Here is a 25,079-nt window from a genome sequence, read left to right on the forward strand (position 1 = left end):
GAAAAGGTGTGAAAAGATGTAATTGGTAAATAAATGTAGAGGCTCCATAAAGAAATAAGTCTATCACTGAGAGATGAGGGAAGATGAGATCCAATGTCAAGGGTGATCTTGGGTCTTGATACATCTCCTGAAATTCCAAGGATGCAGCCTAAGAGGTTAGAGCAATGATTTTAACTCATCTGGCCATGACTACATTGACACTTCTTCTGGATAAATACATGTACGCTTAACAGACCAGCGGCAAGGAGCTAATTATTGTCAGTGTATGTAATTATGATGCATGTAATTACCATTCATACAGCATTGTCACAAACAATGATAACACCTAGTTTAGTAATGATACACCTTGCATATGCAAGAATCAAGACACCTGCTTAATGCTTTCTTTTTCAGTATGATCACCACAATCACGAATCAAGAACACACAATAAAGTGAAGTGACAAAGATGAATGCAACAGCTGTCTTTAATCTTTAATTGCAAAAACAACACCTATAAAATGGCTCTAACAAACACAAAGTACATACAGAAGGAACGGTCAATTTTGTATGAACACCACTGTTTCAGAATAAAAGATATATTTTCTTCAGATGCAATCTTGCTATTGTTAGGTTAATAAGAACCATTATTAAGTAGTTATTGGGTGCGTTTTTACTTTATCTATGTTAACATAGCCAGAACTAAATCAGACAGCTGTTAAGAGTTCAACTCAGATTTACAAGCCTTTACTTCAGTATTGCAGCATTTTCAACTGTATTGTCTATAAATCTAGAGCAAAGCATAAAACCAAACAGGGGTATCAGACAGCAGTGATCCCTCTATCATGCATTTCTTGGTTCCAGTAGTTATTTATTGCTTTGAATTATCTTGTGGACAAGTATTGAAGCTGGGAAGTCCATGACTATGATTCCCCAACGAATCGTTTGGTCTCCAAATCCATTCAAGTAGTAGTAGAGCTCAGGATTGACTCTATCAGCAACTGCGTTAGGGTATGCCCCACCACTCGACCCTGAAGCAAAGGTCAGAAAGATCTGGGAGCGATCGCCATACCTTGCCTTTTCTAGGTGGTCCTTCACTCCTGACCACTTCTGTGGGGTGTGAAAAATTGTTGGAACATGGTAATCATCTGCAATATCTAATGACCAATAGTTAATGCCAACAGAAGCACAGGGATAGTTTTGTATAATAACTATCTTTCCCCGTGCTTCACCAAGGGTTGGGACTTGGTTTTCCACCCAGAAATGTGATTGGCCATACGCCTCAATTTTGTTTTTCAGAGTTTCGTCAAAAGAGCGAGTGCAGCATGTTTCATCGTGCTCTTCTTTTATGCGCATGAGAATCGCTTCTCCTGTGTTTTCTTTCAGGAACGCAATGGTGTCTCGAAACACATCCCCCAGAACCGCTTGCTGATAAACTACATCATGGTGGATGGTAAGATTGTTTTCAATATGTCGACATCGAATGTCAACGAATCGTATGCCAGCCTTATATTGCTGAGAGAGAGGCCATCTCTGACATTCAACCAAGGCGCCTCCATAGAAAGCCATGGTGTTATGTGTCCCAGGAATTGAGAGCTCAGCCACAGACTTGCTGTCAGAGATGTCAGCCATCCAATTGGGCCACAGGGCATCAGGATCACTATCCCAGTCACATACGGGTGTTCCCTGTTCATTTCCCATCTTTACAAGCTCAATAGGTGCATGAACTGAAAGTAGAAAGAAAACATGGACATAATTATACACCTGAAGAAGGCTCCATGGCCGAAATGTTGTGTTTTCTCTCTTCTCTTTTCAGCCTGGAATAAACCTATTACTAGTTCCTTTGCATTATTATACAATGACCAAATTGTTGTTGTCGTTTTTTAGTTAATCGTGGCTGACCTGATGGGCAGACAGAAAGAAGTCTCTTCTTCTCCTCAGAAAGACGTCTCCAATTCCTGGAACTTTGGTCTGTAGGGAATTGGATCTCACTCACAGGGCTTCACCTGCAGTGGATGAGAGAGTTATGACCAGCCCTACTGATAGGCTACTTACGTAGGTAGGTAGGTCCCCTTTTCAGGCCATAAAGGCTCATGGGGAATGGGGGGCAAGGGCCACAATTTTCTTGACCATCTGACACTGGAGGTAGAGGCGATGTGGTCAGCATCACGCTCCAGCCTACCTATTACCCCCAGAAGGATTAACCCCTCATTTGAGTGGACCTGGGAGCCGTCTGGAAGGAATTAAAGCCGCATGGCTTGCCCCTACCTGGGATTGAACCCGCCCATGCCGTCAGAACTACCACGGCTCCAGACTTAGTCTGTAGGCACATAAAAAAGAGGCTAGAAGGAACCTGAATGACTTTCAAAGACTGACTTGCATTTCTGTGCTGTGAGTTGCATTGGAGCCGATACAACAGACTAAACTGCTCTGAACTAACATGAAAGGCTTTTCTTCAAGGAAAACCTCCAGTGTTTCTCAGTAAATTTGTGTAAGTTTCCATTCAGTCATATCAAGGAACTTCAGGGACATTTGCTTCTTTGGAAAATGAAATGTAGTGGTTTTTAGTTTAGCCCCTCCCAACAGAGTGATGCCTTGAGGGTTCAGTGGTGGAATTCTCACCTGCCATGTAGGAGGTCTGAGTTCAATTCACAGCCAATGTGCAAGATGTATTTTTAACAAATAACCCCTTGGGGATAATTGAGACTCTTTTCTTAATAATAAAATACATGAATATGTATACTGTATTGACATCTTATTCATTATATATATCACAGTATATTAAATATGAAATTAATAATAATATACATAACAGTAATTACCTGCAAAGAGTTACTGTAGAAAATCTGACACCATGGGGCATTTTCACAAAGCGTGTTTCCTCAGCCAGATATATAAAAAAATGTTTTTTTTACAGTCTGTTGTGAATGTGATGTGTTTTCTTCAGGTTTACATACGCATTAAATAATTGATGTTTTGTTTTAATGCTTAAGTAACAATGTAACTTAAAAGTATGTAAGACATATTTTGCCATGAATGTTTAAAAAAGCACTTTATTACAAAACCGCGAATCTTAGCATGTCCCTCCCTCCCATCAATATGTTGCTAAGGTGTCTTTATCGTGTAAATCCACACAGAAACCTGTTATTCTAATTGCCCATTTCAGCAGCTGTCAGCAGTGGCACAGCCAGAAATTTATATTTGGGGTAGAAGGGAAACCAGCATAAAACTGTAACCCCAGGGCTGTTGCAGGCAAAAAAAAAATGAACGCTGGGAGTGTCTGTATTCGACAAAGCAACTTGGCCGCCAGCCAAGAATTGGCATATCGCTCTTTGACACACGTGTCCCTTTTAAATGAATTTCTGAAAAGCAGGGCAATCATTAACATCCTGTACAGTGAACACATGGTCTGTTGTTGAGATACACCACCTTTTGGAGTTAACTAAAGATGATAAAATGCAGCGGGTCGCACTATACTAAGCTAAGTGTATGACATATTTCATTGAAAATGTCTGCAACTACAACTGTTTGTATGCAAAATAGTTTTGGAAAGTAACCTCTTTCTAAACAGCAAGGGTTTATGCTGCTTACTGGGCTGGACACATATGTATTTGATGAAGCCTGCTGTCTACAAGGGGAGTATGTGAAGTGCAGTGTAGGAGAAGAAAAGTCACCTGTAGGAGATGAAATGTCATATTTGGGAGAAAAAAAGTCCTTCACATGTTTTACCCAGGCTATGTTAATTTAGTTACCAGTTTAAGATTTAGTCATAATCTTAGTCAGGTCGCCTAAAACATCTAAACACTACTTTTAATTTAGTCTAATTGACTAAATATGGAATATAATTAGTCTTCCCTTAGTAAGTAATTAGAAATTACTAATTCATAAAGCGTAGTAATTAGTCTTTTGCTCTTATTTTGACTTTAAAATAATAGGAGTCTATTAAGAATACTATAGTATAAACGAAAGTATAAAGTCTAACAATGTAACTTTAAACATGTAAGACAGATTATGTCATGAATTATTAAAAATGATTGGATTTATTACAAAATCCTGAACATTAATGATCTTATCATTATTATTTATATTTATTTTATATTTAGCCCCTCCCCCAAATATTAATCAAATATTATTTTCTTTACTCACTACTGCAATATTTACATTTGGTAAACAAGCATTGCTGTTTCCATTTGCTACAATCTTTTGCAACAGCAACAGCAAGTGTTTAATTTTTCTTTGGAATCACAATGAGAGCAAGTGTTCATGTTAGAACCAGCATGTCAAAACATTTTGCTAAATAACTACTGCACGTGACTAAATTAAAGAATTTGATGCAGAAAATGTATATGAGGGAGGTGGAATACTATTGTGTACCTTATTTTAAGGTGCCACAACCAACTATATAATATATTTATATTATTAAAATTAATATTAATAATGTTCAGAATCTTTATCATACTTTTGATTTTTCTTTTTTAGCTACCCAAATGTTCCCTTAGTTATATCATTCTATATTAATATCCCACATTAAATAAATGTAAAGAAGTAGCACAACAGATTAAATTAAGCTACTGTTTTACTAACATTTGACTCACCACAGATGATCAATCCCTTTGATCGACTCTCTGGGCAGTATAGCGCACTTATAGCTAACTGAAGCAATACGTTTTGACACACATTTGGAACAGCTGCATCTGTTCATAGTTGGCATTTAATTGAACTGCATAATTGGAATATTTCTAACCAGGATCCAAGTTACCTGGTGTCTGCCTACTGTTAATAAAATATTAACAGTTTAATTCATTACTCAAAAAAGAACAAAAAAGGCTAGGCCTTCGAGGAACCGACTTTGAGATCTCTGGTCCACACAGCTGGCATAATGATTATATATCGACTACAGCTGGAGCTAAACATTGTATAGGATTCAACATACATCCTTTCAACATCATTGCCAGCAGCCATATCACCCTGCAACTCACAACTGGCAACCCACTGAAGCTAAGCAGGTGTGAGCCTGGTCAGTACCTGGATGGGAGACCTCCTGGGAAAAACTAAGGTTGCTGCTGGAAGAGGTGTTAGTGGGGCCAGCAGGGGGTGCTCACCCTGTGGTCCATGTGGGTCCTAATGCCCCAGTATAGTGATGGGGACACTATACTGTAAACAGGCGCTGTCCTTCGGATGAGACGTAAAACCGAGGTCCTGACTCTCTGTGGTCATTAAAAATCCCAGGGCGCTTCTCGAAAAAAAGAGTAGGGGTGTAACCCCGGTGTCCTGGCCAAATTTCCAATTGGCCCTTACCAATCATGGCCTCCTAATAATCCCCTTCTATGAATTGGCTACATTACTCTGCTCTCCTCCCCACTGATAGCTGATGTGTGGTGAGCGTTCTGGCGCACTATGGCTGCCGTCGCATCATCCAGGTGGATGCTGCACATTGGTGGTGGTGGAGGGGAGTCCCCATTACCTGTAAAGTGCTTTGAGTGGAGTGTCCAGAAAAGTGCTATATAAGTGTAAGCAATTATTATTATTATTATTATTATTATTATCATAGTGTTGGACTTCCAAAGTGTCTTTAATCACTTAATCACCATGTTTTCTCTGGCTTCTACAACTCTAGTACTGAGGTAGGATGTTGTATGTAGCCCATAGACATTTTATTTCTCAGTATCATGTTAGACACACCATCAGCAGTAGACAAGCTGCCAGTCCTTTGTGTAAGCCTCACGACCACTATTTTCTTCACCAAGCTAAAACCATGCCTCTGTTTTGGGAATCGTTATAGTCATTTTTTAGAACCATATAAGCTACAGTACTTGTGATTTTCATTTCAAAATGTGTTGCAATACATTTCCCATGGACACCTGCTATTGGCAAAACATGATGTTTTACACAGACTGCTCCTGTTAAGGGACTGTTTTAGCCCATTATCTCCAAATGTGGTACAGTAGGTGATTCTAAATACACTGATGTTCAGATGTAACAAAATGTAACAAAATGCAGTTCCTATATATCATTTTAGCCACCTAAGTGCCTGTATTGATTGATCTATTCAATCTACTTGAATTTTTCAGGTTTTATTAACAGCTGGACCCTGAGATGCACCAGGTTGAAATAGTCCATTAATGCAACACTGGGCTATTTCCTCCTTGGCAAAGCATAAGCATGCTATAATTTATTCTTCTTCATGACATGATTAACAAGTTCAGTCTTTTTATTGTTTTCCCACAACTGTCTAGAACTGGATGGTTCCCCCTAACTAGTGAATTTAAAAAAAGGGATTGTGAGATACAACAGACCTCTCTTCAGCTGTAGACTGTTACGCTGCTTCTGCTGTCAGATAGAGTGGCAGTGTGATGATCGGCTGAGGTCCAAGCGCAGATCTCAGATCAGGGTGCTCCTTAGTGTTTTTCCAGAGTGGCAGAGAGTGGCTGTGAGGGTGTTAAAGCAGAGAGATGGTGCAGCCAGATAGAGAGATTAAGATTGCTCCAATAGCAGATAGTGCCTGTAAACTGCGGCTCCTCCTCTTCAGGGGGGTTGGTGCTCAGTGTGCCCTCACAGCTGCGGCTCATCTTCGATAAGCGCAGCTGTGATTCCAAAGGCAAGGCGTCTCCCTCGCTCCAGGGCTCATTTTAGGATGATCTGGTAACTTTGGGGGCCTCAGACATTCTGGGGCAGGTGTCCCACTGAACTATACCGTACAGGTCTTCTTGTATGGACCTGACTTGCTGAATGAGCAAATGATTGGAATGTACAGTAATTATACAAGAATCTACTTTATATGGTTTTCCATCATACTCCTGTGAGGTACTTATTTCTGCAACGTTTGTTAGAGCTAACAACAGGAGGATTTTCCCTCATTTCTTTCCAGAAACGGCTGGATGACATTTATACCACGTCTGAGTAAACTGAGTTTTAATAATGGTTCAAAAAAACCCATTAGTAAAAAATATTAGCAAACATAAAGTCCTTTATAAAATGATTAAAAAACAACCGGATCCAATATATAATATACTGCATGCACAAATAAAAAAGATATTGAAAAAGGTCAAGAGAGACAGGAATATTATAGTGGAGGGTTAAATAAAAATAATAAAACAACTCTTTCAGCAGTCAATGGTCCATTAAGAATGAATTAAAATATACCCAGGACAAAAATGGGAGACTTCCAGACAATGATTGGGAAATGGCTGATTTAGTATCCATTCTGATGCCAAAGAAAGAAGGAAGGAATCACGAAGGCTGGGGCCAACAGCATTCTAGCAGTGGAAAGGAAAAGGTTCTCAGTAAATAACATCAGCAGAAGTGTTCTGGGTTCTAGAAGAATCTGGGTTTCGCTGGACACTATGAGAAATTCATCCCCAACTTCAGCACATCTGACAGTAAATCGAGAACTAGCGTATCCAAAATCTTCAAAGACATTGCCAAAGTCAACAGGGTGGCCTTCTTCAGAATAAACAGTGAAGCAGGGGACACCAGCGGAGATGGAGTGGAAATGTATTTAAACCTGAAAACAAAAGGCACTTTTTCAGCCAAGTGACCCTATCACAGTTGTCACATGTGTACCATGTTTCATTGTCCAAAAAAATAAATCATTATTCTAGATAAGTATTTCAGGATTTTAAAGAAAAGCTCTGCATTAAGAATGGCAGACATTTGATAATAAGGAAAAGAGTTGCTACTGTTGCATAATCACGAATTGCACCCAGAGCCTTATCTATACCCCAGCTGGGATCTCAGGGTTTGCAGACTTTCCCTTGAAGCAAACTGCTTGCTGACATTGACACAGAAACCATGACAGGTTTACCAGAACTTATTGCAAGCAATGTTTGTTTCTTAACTGTGGTTTAAAAGATCCAAAGATCTGTTTACAGAGCCTTGTAAAAATATTCTCCCTTGTTAAGTTCCCACATTTTCTTTCTGTTGGAGCTTGTAATCATGACAGTTTTCAATAGGACATAGGACATACAGTAATCTATACAAGATGGCTGACAGCTACTGACAGTATTTAAAACTTAAGGAAGATTAGAGGCCTGTAAATTGCATTGTTTTGGCACAAGCCAGAAAAACCACCAGCACGATTAAACCAGCCAAGAAAAGTGTTGGCTACATTATAATATCACATTGCAGTCCATCAGTTAAGCCCAAATAACTTTATAGAGCTTTGCCCAGGAAGAATGGACAAAATTATACATCCATTGTACAAAGCTAGAAGCTGTGCTCCCAAAAGTACAGATCCATGCCATCAGTAAATTTTAATTAATAATAATTACTTACACTTATATAGCGCTTTTCTGGACACTCCACTCAAAGCGCTTTACAGATAATGGGGATCCCCTCCACCACCACCAGTGTGCAGCCCCACCTGGATGATGCGATGGCAGATAGTGCGCCAGAATGCTCCCATACGGCAGCTCCCAGTGGGGAGGAGACTAGAGTGATGAAGCCAATTCAGAGATGATTATTGGTAAAGGCCAGGGGGCAATTTGGCCAGGACCCAGGGTTTTACTTTGGATTACTATATGGCTATATGTTTTCCTCCTTTGTCAGACATATGAAAAATGAATGCATTTAAAAACATCTTGATCCCTCTGATATTTAATCTTATTTGATTTGTATAATTGGTCTGAATATTGTTTTTGAAATAACTCAGCAGTGTGTGCAGTCCGTTTCTTTCTGCATACCATCTAAATTAATTTGTATTTTTTAAGTTTTTAAATTTAATTCTAAAATTAGACTTTGCGTTTTTACTGACCCTCAGTAGTGAAGGACCACTTGTGTGTGTAAAGAAACAGAGTAAGGAATCCTGTAGCAAGAACATTGCAAACAAGATATAGCAAAAAGACTTAAACCTGCTTCAGACAGGGGGTGCATATTATTGTTAGCACCCTGCTCACTAGCAGTACCAACACTCAAGACTTAGGTGTATTGAAATTGTTTATTAGTCATGGTGACTTTGCTTAACCTGCTTGTGTGAAGCCCGTCTCCTGGCCACAGTGTGAAGAGAATGGGCAGAATGGAGGAAGAATGTAGAAGACCTGTGCAGGACAGGGAAGGGGCTGATTTTCTAGCCCTGTTGCAAGCACAGCCTTCACTTGAAGCAGTCCTTCCCTGTGTTCTCTGTGGACTGCCTTCACACCATCCGGCACCTGGGGCTCATCTCAGGCTGCCTCGGCTTCACTCCTAACCCACTTCCAGTGCAGCACACATCAGTGTCAGGTTGGATATGGATGTATATTTGAGTGTCGTCAGCGTAGAAATGATAGCTGAGGCCATGTGATCTTAAAAGCTGACCAAGTGGGAACATGTAAATGCTGAAGAGCAAAGGGCCCAGTATAGAGCCCTGAGGAACACCAGACTTAACAAGACGAATTTCAGACCTGTACCCATTAAGAGAGACAAAGTGACAGCGATCAGCGAGGTAAGATTTGAATCATTTGAGAGCGGTGTCAGAAACTCCAAACACAGTCTCAAGATGAGAAAGTAGGATGTCATGGTCAACAGTGTCAAAAGCAGCACTGAGATCAAGAAGGATGAGTATAGAAAGAGAACCAGAATCAGAAGTTATTAGAACATCGTTGGTGACTTTGACCAGGGCAGTTTCTGTGCTGTGAAGTTGACAGAAGCCTGATTGGAGGGGTTCGAAAAGGTTGTTTGTCATGAGGTGGTTATGTAACTGAAGTGTGACAGCACGTTCTAGAATTTTTGCAGGAAAGAGTAAGTGGAGCATGAGGGAGAAGTATTAGAAACAGAATAGCTATGTGGTCAGAGAGGGAATAGAAGTGAGAAACAAAAGAGTCATTTGTAATGATTAAGTCAAGGTTGTGTCCTTTGTTATGTGTTGGGCTACGAACAGGCTGGGTTAGATGAAAGCATCCCAACAGAGCAAGAAACTCCTTACCTAAACTGGAAGACCTTGAGTCAATGTATATATTAAAGTCCACAAAAATAAGGATCCTCTTAAACCTGAGGCATAAAAATGAAAGTAAATCAGGAAACTCACCTCAAAAGGCTGTATAAGGTTTGGGTGGTCTTTAAACCGTGGCAATGATGGGAGAGTGGGGAACAGAGACATTTAAAACAAGACACTCAAAAGAAGAGAGTAAATAATGGTTGTAAATAACAATGATGCCCCCGCCTCTTCCTGAGAGACGAGGGAGGTCAAACAACCCATACCCCGGAGGGGCTAGCTGGTTGAACAGGAGACCATCATTCTGTCTGTGCCAGGTTTCGGTTAAGCACAGAAATTCAACATGTTCTTTCTGTAATAAAGTCACATGTCACAATTGTAGTCCCTCCCCCTGAAGGGCGCTCCGGCTCTTTCGCTTCTGACCTGATTTTGTGCACCTGCCCCTTGTTCTAGCCTCCTTCCAGCCCCCCTTAAAAGCCAGACGCTGCCGTTAATCCGGGCTCTGCCCTGGTTTCTGCACCAAGCGAGTCTGGGACCTGGAAGCCCCTGGTTATGGTTTTAGGTTTCTGTTCCTGTTCCCGTTCCCCCTGCTGGTTCCGACCCGGTTCCCGTTTTTAATTGTCTGTCTAGGATGGACCGCCCGGCTTTGGACTTTCGCCTCCTTTTGGATTCTCTTTTGGACTTTTTCCTGGATTGTTTGCCTCGGCCACACCTCCCCCGAACACCAGAACACCAAGGACACGCCCCCTGTTTTCATCCCCGTTTCCTGCATGACTTTTCCCCCCGTGTTTTCTTCACTTTTCCCTGGATCGTGTCGTCCGCATAGGGTCCGGATAGAACTGTTCGTTACATCACATAAGAGAGGAGCCTTATCAGTAGCGAGTCTCCTCAGTAGTAGAGGAGATCAGTAGCGCTGATCTGGCCAGTCTCGGGGATCCGGGGGGAAGCGGAGTGGGTTCTAGGCAGGGTAGAGGGAGTATATTTTTTAGGTCGGCGCCGATGCAGGATGATCTTGCAGCCTTGCGCCGAGAGGCAGGGATAAGAGGCTCTGCAGGTGGATGAAGGAAAGAAACGGAAAGAAATAATCATACATGTTTTTTTTTCAAGGAAATAATTCAGTTGCAGTTGCAGCGAGAAATACCTCAGAAGCATGTTTGCAGAATCTGTGACGATCTGTGACAAAAAAACAGGAAGGAGATTCGGAATCAAGGCATTAGCAGGTGGTTAAAAGTCCGCAGTTGAACACTTTCATTGGTGAGTAGGTGGCAGTAGAAGCAGCAGTCACAGTTTGAAGCCTATATCATGTAAACATACAGCAATGGCAAACTTTGGTGAATTCAATGTACTGTACATGCACTATGCACATTTTTACAGTTCAGAGGCATGGCATTTTAATTACTTTGGATGAGATCATATACAGTACAATAATTTAAAATAAGCAATACCAAAAATAGACAATAATTTAAAAAAATCAAGGCTTGTTTCTTGTTTCAGTTTGGAATATGTTTACTGTTTGCACTTTCATTGACTACATGTCGCTTCACACACCTCTTCTTTCCTCTGTTCCCATCTCGAACCCTTTTCAATGTTTGTGGGTTTCATGGAACACACAGTCTGGGTTTGTTGGACTTTCCTCATGTTCCTGCAGCTAACTGCCCATCCACAGGAAGAGTACTTGGGTGCTCTCAGTCCTGCCTTGTTTCCTGTGATTTTGAGCTGCAGTCTCAAGCCTCACTGGGACAGGTGAGTTTCTTACAAAGGATGGATCCTCAGAATCGCTAAATATCACGAACGAAACTGCAGGGGTTTCTGGCCCACCCTGACATGTCAGGTTTTAAGACCTGATGTGCCACTTCAATACCATGCCAATAGTAAAACACGAACAAACATGTCCCAGTGCACACAGTCATCCCTGCTTTATTAGTTCACCACGAATACAATATTTTCAATTCACTTTATTCACGATGAGTAAGATTCCAGGAATTCAAAGTTATTAAAAGTTAGTGCCTAAATTTGACAGAGCTGCATTCATATTTTCTATGATGTCACCTTCATCTCCATCTTCAGCTCGGGTTTTGCATTTGCACCAACACTCACAGCAACAGACACTGCTAGCATGCAATATATACAGTATATATATGGACTAAGTTCTCTAACCACTAAGGCACAACAGACTGAAAGACATAGTGGTTGAGACTGTAATAGAATTTTAGTGGTTTTGTTCACTTTTCTTCATTTTCTTTGTTCAGGTGTTCACATACACTGCAAACGTATCCAACCTCTGCTAATAATCTCATGTTAATACATTCCATTTAATTATATTTTATTTTTTCAAACAGGAATGATTAGTCTGGACACTGCTTTAGGTGATGAAGGTGGAGTTTTTGGCAATAAAACAGCCATTGTATACAGTAAGTTAGATATCCTGAAAACAAGTGCAGGGATTTCTGGTGCAGTGACATGTCTCTGATGGGCCATTTCAATACGATACCAAAGGGAAACACAAAAATACGTTTTCCCCCAACCCTCACCTAATCTTCCTTTATCAGTTCATCCATCCATTTTCTCATGGCTTTATCCAATACAGGGTTGTGGGGGAGCAAACACACAGATATACACTCATACCAGGGCCAATTTTCCCAAAAGCCTATTATCCTAGCAGTATAAATGTAGGACTGTGGGAGGAAAACAGAGTATCCAAAGGAAACCCTCACGAACACAAGGAGAACAGACCGTATGTTGACAGCACCCCAGGTAAGGACCTGACCCCAGGGATTCAGCACAGCAAGGCAGCAATGCACACCTTTGCACCACTGTACCAGCCTGATCATTTAGCAGAATTCTCTTGGTTTTATTTGATTTTTTCTTTTTTGGGGGGGTCAGCAGTTGGGTCCATATAATGTCACATTCATGAATTACAAGTAAATTCTATTTTATTAAGTTTTTGTCCAGACTGGAATGATTAGGTTGTAGACTGTTATGTGTGATGGATATTGAATCTTCTGCCAAAAAGTTACAGTAAATGTAGCTATTGTATGTAGTCAGTGTTCACCACACTAAGTCATTACTTCTTTGAAACCCCTTTGGGAACAATTACTACTGTCAGCTTTGCATGATAGGAATTTTTTATTCATCACCTGACAAACCTGCTCCTCTGACAGGTTTCTGGCCATAACTAATGGGCTGCAATATTCAATCCAGTCAGGCTCATTCACTCTGTTCTTGTCAGATTACTGTGGCTTTGGCCTTCGTTCTCATGAAGAGTGAATTTTCAACGGTTTTTGATTCTTGGGAAACATGTTTTCTTTTAGTTTTTTTCCTTTTTTCCCCTCCATGTCAACACGTGTAGCACTCTTAATAGTAATAATAATTGCTTACACTTATATAGTGCTTTTCTGGACACTCCACTCAAAGTGCTTTACACTTATAATGGGGACTCCCCTCCACACCATGTCAGAGACCAGTAGGTGGCAGATTCAGACCCTGTGAGGGGCTGGAGTAAAGGGTCGAGAGAGAGAGTGTCCGATAACCGAAGTCCAAATCGTTAGGCAGTTCCGTGGTCAGAAGGAGGGCAGAGATCCGTAAACCAGAGAGTCGAGTTCGATAACCAAATCCGATCCATAAGGCAGGTCTGAAGTTGGTGGGAAGGCAAAATCCGTAATCCGAGGTAGTGAGACAATCAGGTGGTTTAGCTCAGGCGAGTAGAACTCAATAGTGAGCATGGAGAGCTGCAGTAGAAAGGTTTTAGTAGAGAAAAAAGAGGAAGAGTGGTTGGATAAGAGGTTAATTGCGGTGAGTGTGTGGTTGTGTGGAGACTCTGACAAGGGTGTCTGAGGACAAGTCGAGACACTTCCTGTGAATGGAGAATTTGTGAATTTGAAGACAACGTTAAAGTATTAGTAATGTTACTTCTGTTTCCAGGGAATCCATCCTTATTTAACCGTGACAAAACTGCATTTTTTGTGTGGAGCCACCTGGATGATGCGACGGCAGCCATAGTGCGCCAGAACGCTCCACACACACCAGCTCTCAGTGGGGAGGAGAGCAGAGTAATGAAGCCAGTTCAGAGATGGGGATTATTAGGAGGCCATGATTGGTAAGGGCCAATGGGAAATTTGGGCAGGACATGGGGTAACACCCCTAACTCTTTATGAGAAACGCCCTGGGATTTTTAATGACCACAGAGAGTCAGGACCTCGGTTTTATGTTTCACCTGAAGGACGGCGCCTGTTTACAGTATAGTGTCCCCGTCACTTCCTTGTCCTTGTTTTTTGTTCCCTGCTCCTGGTGTTTCATTTTTCCCAGCTTGCCAGCTTTTTAGACTTTGGCCTGTTTCAAGACTTCGACTGTAGATGCTTATTGTCATCTTCCTGGATTACCTACCTGGCTCTGGACTCGGGTCAGATTCAGACTTCAGGGGCAGACTGTGTTCACACACGGCGAGGGAGAGAGAGAGAGCACAGCCGGAAAGTTTCTAAAATAGGAGACGGCTTCCGGTAAAACTGAAGGGGGGAAGGGTGGCGGTGGAAGAAGAAGAAGAAGAAGAAGTAGAGAAAGACAGACAGAGAGTGAGAGTAAAGCAAAAGAAGGTTGAATAACACAGTTATGGGGTAAGAGTTTATACTTAATTCAATAATACTTACATTAAAATGGTCATACATGCATTTTACAACTTCACTAACTGCGGGAAGAACCACACAGAAGATGGCCATAACCTCTATGTAATGTGCCCTGATTCTTATTACGGATCTGTGAAACATCCCAGCACCAAGATCCATGTACTGACTGATCTGGTGAGCAGCAGTCTAGAAACTGGAAGCAGAATTCACTAATGAGCACTCAGCTGAGCAAGCTGCAACAGGCAAGAGAAAAATGAAACCGAATGATGGATTGGAGGCCTGTTTGCTATCAGTGGTCTTTTGATTACATGGACCAATATTTCTGCGACAGCAAGTAAAAAGGGTGCATATATCAAACCTCCTGGATGGTCCAAAACCTGTCTGCCTCTTTAGCACCTGCCCTTGGCATCTAGATGTCGCTCTTATGCCCTGGAAAACCAAAAACTGAGGCATCCAGGTTTCACAGATGTCAGCTCTTTATTGTGTAACTCACAGAAAATGGCAAAAACACAAAAAATAACACACCAGCCCTCCAGAAAATGAAAAGAACACAACTCTTCCAGACAAGGGAAGAGTGGCTTCTTATTTGCAAAGAAAGGACTGCCGAAAGTAGAACAGACAAACACAACAAAAGACATCAAACGTGATAAAGTCCTTGAATCGGACAGGTCTGGACCTGGCTCTGGCGTCAGAGCTGAGAGGATCAAAGACCAAAGATCTCTCCAAACCGATAGCTCCCCATTTCACCTCTAGCAGTCATGATCATACTGATCTCTCTGTTTGCATCCTATTGCAGAAAGACATCCAAAACCAGAATTATCCTGAAACTAGGATCCGTTTCAGGCTGCGGAAAAAAGCACAAGAACACAAGTGAGTCTATAAAACACAAAAATCTCTGAGACCAAGGATGAAGCATTTAATTTTACCCTTAAAGATAAGGAAGAGGAGGTGAATAATCTACAGTCGCCATCATGACTTTAGGTCCTCTTACACATCAAAAAATAGGATTTTCATATAAAAAAATGCAATCACAGTTGTAGGTGTTAATAGAAAGTATACCGAAACAACTGGTATACTATGATATTCAAATCTAATAAAACTGTAGTGAGGGAAACTCAAAAAAGGTTTCTGTTTCATGTTCTCCAGCCACTTGCTCATAGTACAAGCTTTGTTCTTGAAAAACCAGCCAAAACAAAACCACAAAGGAAGGAGAGAAGACTTGAACACAGTTGGTGTGCTGTGACCTGCTGTTATCACAACCACAAAGAGATTTGCTCTTTCACAGCACTGCCTCAATCATATTTCACACCCTCTACGACAGCAAAGAACAGGAAATCATTGTTAAGAAATGGCTTATATGAGACATTGAAAGTATGGTGTCGAAATCCTGAATTAGAAACAGTCTGCTGTCTTCCGGAATCTGAGGCACCAAACACTACTATTTCATACCGGGCAGAAGCTGGAGAGACATCCAGAGCTGGTTGCACATATAGCATCTCATAGCCAGGCAGCCCACTACATTGTTATTGTGTCTTCACCTGCCTTTGCACCTGCAAGACTCTGTGCTCCTCGAGGTGACCATCTGAAATCCATGTCACAAGTGTTATTTTTTATTCTGGGGTAGAGAACTTACGATGACGTGCATATACTGTGAGATATCAAGATGGCAATAAAACACGTGTGAGAATCAGAAAAGGAGCCAGAGGTATTTGCAAGTGTAGTGTTATCAGGTCCATTCCAAACAGACACTAGGAGTTAACATAAATCAAAGGCAAAGATAAACATGAGTCATGAAATCCCAGATGTGAAGAAAAAATACAGGCAAAAATTCAAAACACATGCGGTTGACTTATGTTTTAAAATAACATAAGAGGAATGTAATCCTCCGCACAAGGAAAACAAGAGACAGGCTTATGGAGGGTAAAGGCTTCACAAGCCCAAAGTATAAACTCTCTGTAACCCCGTCTCACATGCTGTCACAAAAACATCCACTGTTAAAATGCAAAAGATAAATCAGTATAGGAAAGGGCAACAGAGACTCCAAAGCCAACCAATTAACATAACTTAACATCACTTTATTAGCCCTATACAATGTCTTGTATTTGGAATTTGTCTTTTCGCAGACCCCAGCTTGCTCTCCATGAAACACACAGACAGGGAGAGAGCCTGGGGTCAGAGCACAGGGTCTGCCATTGTACAGCACCCCTGGAGCAGCTAGGATTAAGGGCCTTGCTCAGGGGCCCAACAGAGTAGGATTCCTCTGCCATCCATGAGATTTGAACCGGCAACCTTCCAGCCACAAGCACAGATTCTGAGCCACAGAACCACCGCTCCGCCCCATTGATTTATACCCCACACATTTCTCTAGCAGCCATCTAGATTCTCTCTGTTGTTTAGTGTTTTATTTACATTTGTTATTCTTTTTATCAACTTTGTGTGAATCCTCAATTCCTCATTCCTCATTCAGTTTGACAGCTCATTCCTCATTCAGTTTGACAGCTGGCAGAGAAAGAGAACAGTGATCAGCAGTCACTGGGGAAGACTCGCTGTCCCACACAGAGCAGGGGGAAACACACGGATTAATCTCTTTTGGGGTTTTTTCTGCTCCATTCAAGGAAGACTTCAAAAACGTATACAACAACTACCATCTTTTCCAAACCTTTTTTAGCTTTAGTTGATAGTTCCATTCTAACTGCAGATAAATGCACTTGCAATAAAATATCCCAGTGCAGAAGATCATCTGGCATCTCAACAATAAGTCAAGACGCTCCACCCAGGAATTTCAAAATATTCCAATTTACGTTTCTGCACTTTATTCCAATCTGGAGCCACGAAAGCTTTAAATCCCAACAGCACCAGAGAATGTCATACTAAAACTTAAATTCCTTTCTGAACGTCTTCCATTTGGATTCACTCGTTCAGTAAATTTAACGTCAGCGTGTGCCCGTCTCCCTGACGGATTTCGGAAGCGTGTCAAGAAGGGGAAGAGTGAACTTGAGAACTGAGGCTCAGCGAGCTCGCAGCAGTGGACTGCTCGCTGAACGGTGACGTCTCACGGTCCAGCCCATCAAAGCGAGGAGAAGGAGAATAAAACATTCAGGCGTTGGTCAAAATAACTTCATTAGCCTCCTACAGATTCATACTGCAGTGCAGTTGTTTTGGCTCTGTACTCCAGCAGGTTGGATTTGAAAGGGAACAAGCACTATGAAGAATATCAGCTTTAATCGGAGGGTGTTTACATCTGTATGTGCCGGAGTATAGAGCCACAACAACACAAACCGTGTCACTGTCCGCATACTTACGGACTGCAGTGTATGTGTATTCCAGTCTTGACAAAAAGCTCTTATTTCGGTACCCCATTTTGACTGGTGAATATTCTTTTCCTCCGTGGTATTTTGTACACGGAATATTTAATAGTACACGTATTTAATATTACAAAGCTTTGAAGTTTACCTTATTTAGCTTACTTTGAATAAACGTGTTATGTTCCTCGTACTGTAATTTTCGTACGGGGACAGGCGATATGAAATACATTCAGCAGTACAGAGCTGTGAATAAACGGTGTTATTGTCAAGTTTTCCTTAGCTTACTTCGACGGTTTGGAGTTGAGCCTGCTCACTATGCATGAACACGAAGCGTCAGTACTTTTGTGCAGGTATAGACAAGATGAAAATCAATCCCCTCGAACTGCGAGCGGAGAATGAAAAACAAAGTCGTTTAAAAACGACCTGCCGACATGCCCTGGAAGACAAGCACAGACAGCAGGCAGCGCTGTGACGTCACGCGAGATGTCCATCCCCCCCGTTTGCAACAGCGCACCCCAATCCTCTTTATTTTAAATAACTTTTTATTTAAACACCAGAAATATAAAGCAAGACTCTGTGCTCTTCGAGGTGACCATCTGAAATCCATGTCACAAGTATTATTTTTTATTTTGGGGTAGAGAAATTCCGATGACGTGCATATACTGTGAGATATCAAGGTGACAATAAAACACGTGTGAGAATCAGAAAAGGAGCCAGAGGTATTTGCAAGTGTAGGGGTATCAGGTCCATTCCAGTCAAAGGCAAAGATAAACTTGAGTCATGAAATCCCAGATGTGAAGAAAAATACAGGCAAAAGTATCAAAACATGCGGTTGACTTATGTTTTAAAGGAACATACTGTAAGCTTGAAGGCAGAAAAACTCTTAAATGCCTTTTAACGTCTGGCCATCCCACCTTACCAGCTCATTTGACTGGAAATAAAATGCCTGTTAGCCCTTTGCCTCGCTGGAATGTAATCCTCTGCACAAGGAAAACAAGAGACAGGCTTATGGAGGGTAAAGGCTTCACAAGGCCAAAGTATAATTCCTCTGTAACCCCGCCCCACATTCTTTTGCAGAAACATCTGCTGTTGAAATGCAAAAGATAAATCAGTATAGAAAAGGGCAACAGAGACTCCAAAGCCAACCAATTATTTATACCCAAAACATTTCTCTAGCAGTCATCTAGATTCTCTCTGTTGTTTAGATAGATACTTTATTGATCCCGTGAGGGAAATTGCAGTGCAACAGCAGCTTAACACAGACAACACAGCCACAGTGTAACGAATTATATAATAATAGTACAATACATACAATACAATACAAGAGTTACTTACAGTCCGGACACACAAAGAGCAGACTAGAACAGAACAGTACACAGAAAAATCGTATCACACATATGAATATAAATATAGATGTAAATATAGATATAGATATAAATACAGATGTAAATGTATTGCACAGGTCCCTGGCATATATTGCACAAAATACGGTTGTAAACGGGAAAAGAAAAAGAAAGAGAACAGATGTAGCAGTAGATGTGTAGATGCGTTCAGTCCAGAAACAGGTCACTGTCAATGTTGCCTCTGCCCAGACGCAAGGTGGATGCGTTGTACAGTCTTATGGCAGAAGGCAAGAATGACCTCCTGTAGCGCTCCCTGTCGCACCGTGGATGAATCAGTCTATTGCTGAACGTGCTCTTCATTTCTGCAAGCCTGTCATAGAGGGGATGGGAGATGTTGTCCATGATGGCCTCTAGTTTGGACACCATTCTCCTCTCAGCCACTACCTCCAAGGGGTCCAGGCCAGACCCAATGACAGAGCTTGCTCTCCTGATGAGCTTGTTCAGCCTTTTAGAATCCACTGCTCTAATCCCAGGGCCCCAGCACACCACTGCGTAGAAAATGGCACTCGCTACCACCGACTGATAGAACAACTGTAGCATCTTACTACACACATTGAAGGACCTGAGCCTCCTCAAGAAGTAAAGTCGGGTCTTTAGTGTTTTATGTTTTTAGTGTTTAGTGTTTAGTGTTTTATTAACATTTGTTATTCTCTTCATTGACTTTGTGTGAATCCTCAAGGCACATTTCAGTTCGACAGCTGGCAGAGAAAGAGAACAGTGATCAGCAGTCACTGGGGAAGACTTGCCGTCCCACACAGAGCAGGGGGAAACACACGGATTAATCTCTTTTGGGGTTTTTTCTGCTCCATTCAAGGAAGACTTCAAACAACTACCATCTTTTCCAAACCTTTTTTAGCTATAGTTGATAGTTCCATTCTAACTGCAGATAAAGGCACTTGCAATAAAATATCCCAGTGCAGAAGATCATCTGGCATCTCAACAATAAGTCAAGACGCTCCACCCAGGAATTTCAAAATATTCCAATTTACGTTTCTGCACTTTATTCCAATCTGGAGCCACGATAGCTTTAAATCCCAACAACACCAGAGAATGTCATACTAAAACTTAAATTCCTTTCTGAACGTCTTCCATTTGGATTCACTCCTTCAGTTAATTTAACGTCAGCGTGTGCCCGTCTCCCTGATGGATTTTGGAAGCGTGTCAAGAAGGGGAAGAGAGAACTTGAGAACTGGGGCTCAGCGAGCTCGCAGCAGTGGACTGCTCGCTGAACGGTGACGTCTCACGGTCCAGCCCATCAAAGCGAGGAGAAGGAGAATAAAACATTCAGGCGTTGGTCAAAATAGCTTCATTAGCCTCCTACAGATTCATACTGCAGTGCAGTTGTTTTGGCTCTGTACTCCAGCAGGTTGGATTTGAAAGGGAACAAGCACTATGAAGAATATCAGCTTTAATCGGAGGGTGTTTACATCTGTATGTGCCGGAGTATAGAGCCACAACAACACAAACCGTGTCACTGTCCGCATACTTACGGACTGCAGTGTATGTGTATTCCAGTCTTGACAAAAAGCTTTTATTTCGGCACCTCAATTTGTACACGGAATATTTAATAGTACACATACTTAATATTACAAAGCTTTGAGGCATTGCCAAGTTTACCTTATTTAGCTTACTTTGAATGAACGTTCTTGTAATTCAGTACTTTTGTGGAGGTATAGACAAGATGAAATTCAATCCCCTCGAACTGCGAGCGGAGAATGAAAAACAAAGTCATTTGAAAACGACCTGCCGACATGCCCTGGAAGACAAGCACGAACAGCAGGCAGCGCTGTGACGTCACGCGAGGGGTCTCATCGAGGGGTTTGCAACAGCGCACCCGAATCCTCTTTATTTTAAAATAACTTTTTATTTAAACACCGGAAATATAAAACAGGAGACAGATTAGAATAGACACTTCACAGCCAGAGGAATTCACAATTGTAAAAGTTGAAAATTACACTTTTTACATATTTCCATTGTATGTCTTGCCTTTTGATTCTTTAAATTTCTAATATAATTGAAATAAAAAAGGAATTCAACTTTAAAAGCATGAATAGAGGGAGCAGTATTAGACCATTTACATTTGTGGATGAAGTATTTAGCCCAAATAATTAACAGATAATAAACCAAGACCATTAACCAAGACTGAAATCTCTTCTTTGTTTTGTCTTAGATAGGCTCAAACTTTAATCTATATCTTTCTTTAGAAATTATAATCCCTAAGTAAGTCACCACCCTTTTTACAGGTATATTGTCAGAAGCAATTAACTCTGAGTCAAAGGTATAATGAAGTCTGCCTCATTCAGAGTACAGTACAATCTCTGTCACCATGTAACACAAAAGGTTGCTGCTCTGGATCCAATACTTTTGCTTCAGCTGTGAAACAGCTGCATGAGGTATTCAGAGCAATTTATTACTAGCAACCAAATTGTATCCTCACATTTGGACTTTTCTAAGGTTATTACAACAGAGTCCTCCTCAGGCTTGCTGGGCTGCCAGACAGTATTGTGGACAATCCCTTGAAAAAAACACAGGTTCAAGAACAGGTTAACCTGAGAGGAAAGAATGGGTCATATTTGTTTAACTGTACACACACCTACAATCTATAAAACTTCTTCAGCAATTAAAACCTATTATTTTGTTGTAATAACCTTATAAAAGTACAAATATGTGGTTGCTAGTAATTAATTGCTCTGAATACCTCACGCAGCTGTTTCACAGATGAAGCAAAAGTATTGGTTCCGGAGCAGCAACCATTTGTGTTACATGGAGACAGAGATTGTACACTAGGCAGAAGGCAGACTTCATTATAGCTTTGAACATGACAACCCTCAGTTTAATTCTATACTTTCACTTCTTTCAGATAATTTGTAAAATTATTTCATTTTACTACCCACACAGAAAACCCTGTACTTGCTTACAGTGTCATCTGCCAGGTGTTTGCTCAGTTTTCAGTGTTATTCAAGTGTTTTTTTTTATTTTCTAAGCTAATCCTCCAATCGCTCGAACTACCTTAGAAAATCCTAGCAAGATACAGTACCTTGCATGTTAAAACCTGTATTTTCCCCCATACAGTTCTCAGAGGCTATTTACATTTCTTAACTGTTTTCTCCCATTCATTTCATATTAAACAAGCACAGCATGGTTCTTTTGAAGGTGGTACATAACACTGTATTTGAATTGAATTGAGGGAGTTTACCCTGTTGTAGAGGAATAAAGTCACTGTGATGACAGTTTGGTTCCTAGTTCAATCAGCTTCATTACTCTGTTCTTCTCCCCACTAATAGCATCATCCAGGTGGGGCTGCACATTGGTGGTGGTGAAGGGGATCCCCATTACCTGTTAAGTGCTTTGAGTGGAGTGTGCAGAAAAGCTCTATATATAAGTGCAAACAATTATAATAAATTATTATTATAATTAGCTATAGATGCAATTGGAGGTGTCATATCTCATTTTGCCACTAGAGGGCATTCCAAGTCACACACAGTCTGTATAATTAAATATAGTTCAGCGGGGTAGGTGTGTCAGCATGGTGGGCTGCATAGGAACAATAGGTTTATTCCATGCTGAAAAGAGAAGAAAGAAAACACAATGTTTCGGCAATGGAGCCTTCTTCAGGTGTGAAAAAGACAGGGCAGTAAGCAAAGATAATGTAGCGGGAGAGAGGAGGAGCGAGAGGCCGGAGCAGGTGACAGAAAGAGAGGCCAATCAGGAGGTCTAAAAACACTTGTATAGCTGTTCAAGTCATGCAAGATGTCAGATGTTTTATTGATAATGGGTTGTAGTCTCTCGGTTTACTGGGGACGTACGGTTTACTCCCCACACCCCAGACAGATAAAGGTGATAAAAATCCATTCAAACGGGTGCGGTGTGTTAACACCAACTCTAACAGAGCCGCTTGTGAGAGCAAGGTGACTTTCAGCTCAATTACATGAGAGCTACAACACAAGTCAAATTTAAAATTCTTTAAGCAACATTAGCTGTTTGTCAAATTCACCTACATTGTGCAGTACACGACTTCTGAAAGAGGCACACTGAGTTCGCAACAAGCTAGAATAAAATATTTTTACACATCTGGCTAAGCAAACAATGTAACCAAAAGGATGGCTCTAAAGGTTGAATCCAAGCTGAAAAGACAAGACTCGACGTGTCTTCTCTATGACTATTCAGCTTACAGCTCGTCCATGGTCATTCATTATTAATAATATATTCCACACGGAATTTTTTAGTATCTTAATAAACCCCTTAATAGCCTATTCTATTTTTGTAGGTACACGAAGAAACCGATGGGCACCAATTATCTTGCAACAATGTTGCCAAGAATATGTAGAGCAGCTGGAACAAAAGTTTACACCAACCCCTGCCTTCGCAGCACAATGGTGCGAAATGAACAAGCGCTCAGTTAGAAGCTAGGGAGATTATGTCTGTTAGTGGACATAAAAACGAGAGTTACTGGAAACCCAATTTTCCTGACAGAAAGCACTGGGGTCATATCCTGGCAGCAGTGGGAAAGGAACCCAGACCAGCTCAACCCACAAAGAACAGAACCAGCACCACCCTACAGCCCTCCAACCCAGACCAACGACCGAACAAGACCAGAACCAGCACCCCACCCCATGCCCCTCACCCAGACCAGCAGCTGAACCGGACCAGAACCACAACCCCTCCCCACCCAGCACAACAGCAGAGCCGGACCGAGCCCCTCCTGCACAGCTACGCCGCAGCCCTGGCCAGACCAGCAGTCCCGAGCGGTTTGGAGCTGGGAGAAATCTGGCAGCTCCTGAACCTCATCTGCACCTGGCTTATGAGCGGAATTTCAATCACCCACAGCGACAGACAAAAACCCAGCACAATACTTGTTTCTGTTGATGATGTAAATGTCCGACACTAATTTGATACAGTTCCAGAAAACAATAAAAAATTGCAAAGATAATTCAAACGATAACAATGAGATCTCTAACGATAAGTATGTGGAACATTCAGGGTCTGGGCTCGTCAGCATTTGGGCTGAAGAGCACTGATCCTGAATTTATCAAGGATGTAAAGGAGACAGACATCATGATCCTACAGGAGACATGGTGTCGGGGAGACTTGGCTACCCACTGTCCCCCAGGCTACAAGGAGATCATGGTGCCCTCTGTCAAAAAACCCCAAATCACCCGGGAGCTCAGTCACTCCATACAACTAGTAAAGAAAGAAGAGTCACGAGTTTGGCTTAAAATCAAAAGAAATACCATCTGTACAGAAAATGAGGTCTTCCTGTGTGCTGTCTACATCCCGCCCTCAGAATCCCCCTACTACAGTGAGGGAATTCTCCCCAGTCAACACACAGAGATCGGTCACTTCCAGGGCCAGGGAAACGTGCTGCTCTGTGGTGACCTCAATGCATGAACAGGCACACTGGCAGACTACACCAGCACACAGGGAAACACTCACATATTCGGACAATCCCCTCTGTACCACACACCGGTCACCTCACACAGGTGCAGCCATGACACCACGGTCAACAGCACCGGGCGCGAGCTGCTCCAGCTCTGTCAAGGGCTGGACCTGTACATCGTCAATGGCAGGACTAATGGGGACTCTCTAGGCAGGTTCACCTACAGCTCAGCTCTGGGCAGCAGTGTGGTGGACTACGCCATCACCGACCTGGACCCCTCCTGTATCAGTGCCTTCACTGTCAGGCCACAAACTCCCCTCTCCGACCACAGCCAGGTCACACTCTACATGAAGAGAGCACACCAGCACAGAGACACACTGACACAGCCCAGCCAGCTGTATGACCTCAACCAGGTATACAGATGGGACACAGACAGCCTAGACAGATACCAAACTGCACTAGGCCATGATGAAATTCAGACACTGATGGAC

General features: G+C 41.8%; 1 protein-coding gene across 3 annotated transcripts; it reads right to left on the reverse strand.

Moving 5' to 3' along the window:
- Positions 1-447: 447 nt before the first annotated feature.
- LOC148647763 (uncharacterized) lies at positions 448-6,455 on the reverse strand. 3 transcript variants are annotated; one of them, XM_088608081.1, is made up of 4 exons: positions 6,274-6,454; positions 2,246-2,297; positions 1,880-1,983; positions 448-1,704 (listed from the first exon to the last, which is right to left on the reverse strand). In XM_088608081.1, exon 4 carries the CDS (start codon positions 1,676-1,678, stop codon positions 845-847), a length of 834 nt encoding a protein of 277 aa, XP_088464207.1. In that variant the 5' UTR covers positions 1,679-1,704; positions 1,880-1,983; positions 2,246-2,297; positions 6,274-6,454; the 3' UTR covers positions 448-844. The 3 variants fall into 3 exon arrangements, with proteins under 3 accessions (XP_088464207.1, XP_088464208.1, XP_088464209.1); XM_088608082.1 differs by lacking the exon at positions 2,246-2,297; XM_088608083.1 differs by lacking the exons at positions 1,880-1,983; positions 2,246-2,297 and having other exon boundaries at positions 6,274-6,455.
- Between the last annotated feature and the right edge of the window lie 18,624 nt (positions 6,456-25,079).

The sequence above is a fragment of the Lepisosteus platostomus genome, chromosome 15, assembly GCF_059453375.1.
Source record: "Lepisosteus platostomus isolate fLepPlt1 chromosome 15, fLepPlt1.hap1, whole genome shotgun sequence".
Classification (NCBI taxonomy): Eukaryota; Metazoa; Chordata; class Actinopteri; order Semionotiformes; family Lepisosteidae; genus Lepisosteus; species Lepisosteus platostomus.

Excerpts from the sequence above, each read along its gene's own strand:
- LOC148647763 (XM_088608083.1), bottom strand. The coding sequence starts at position 1,678 with ATGGGAAATGAACAGGGAACACCCGTATGTGACTGGGATAGTGATCCT.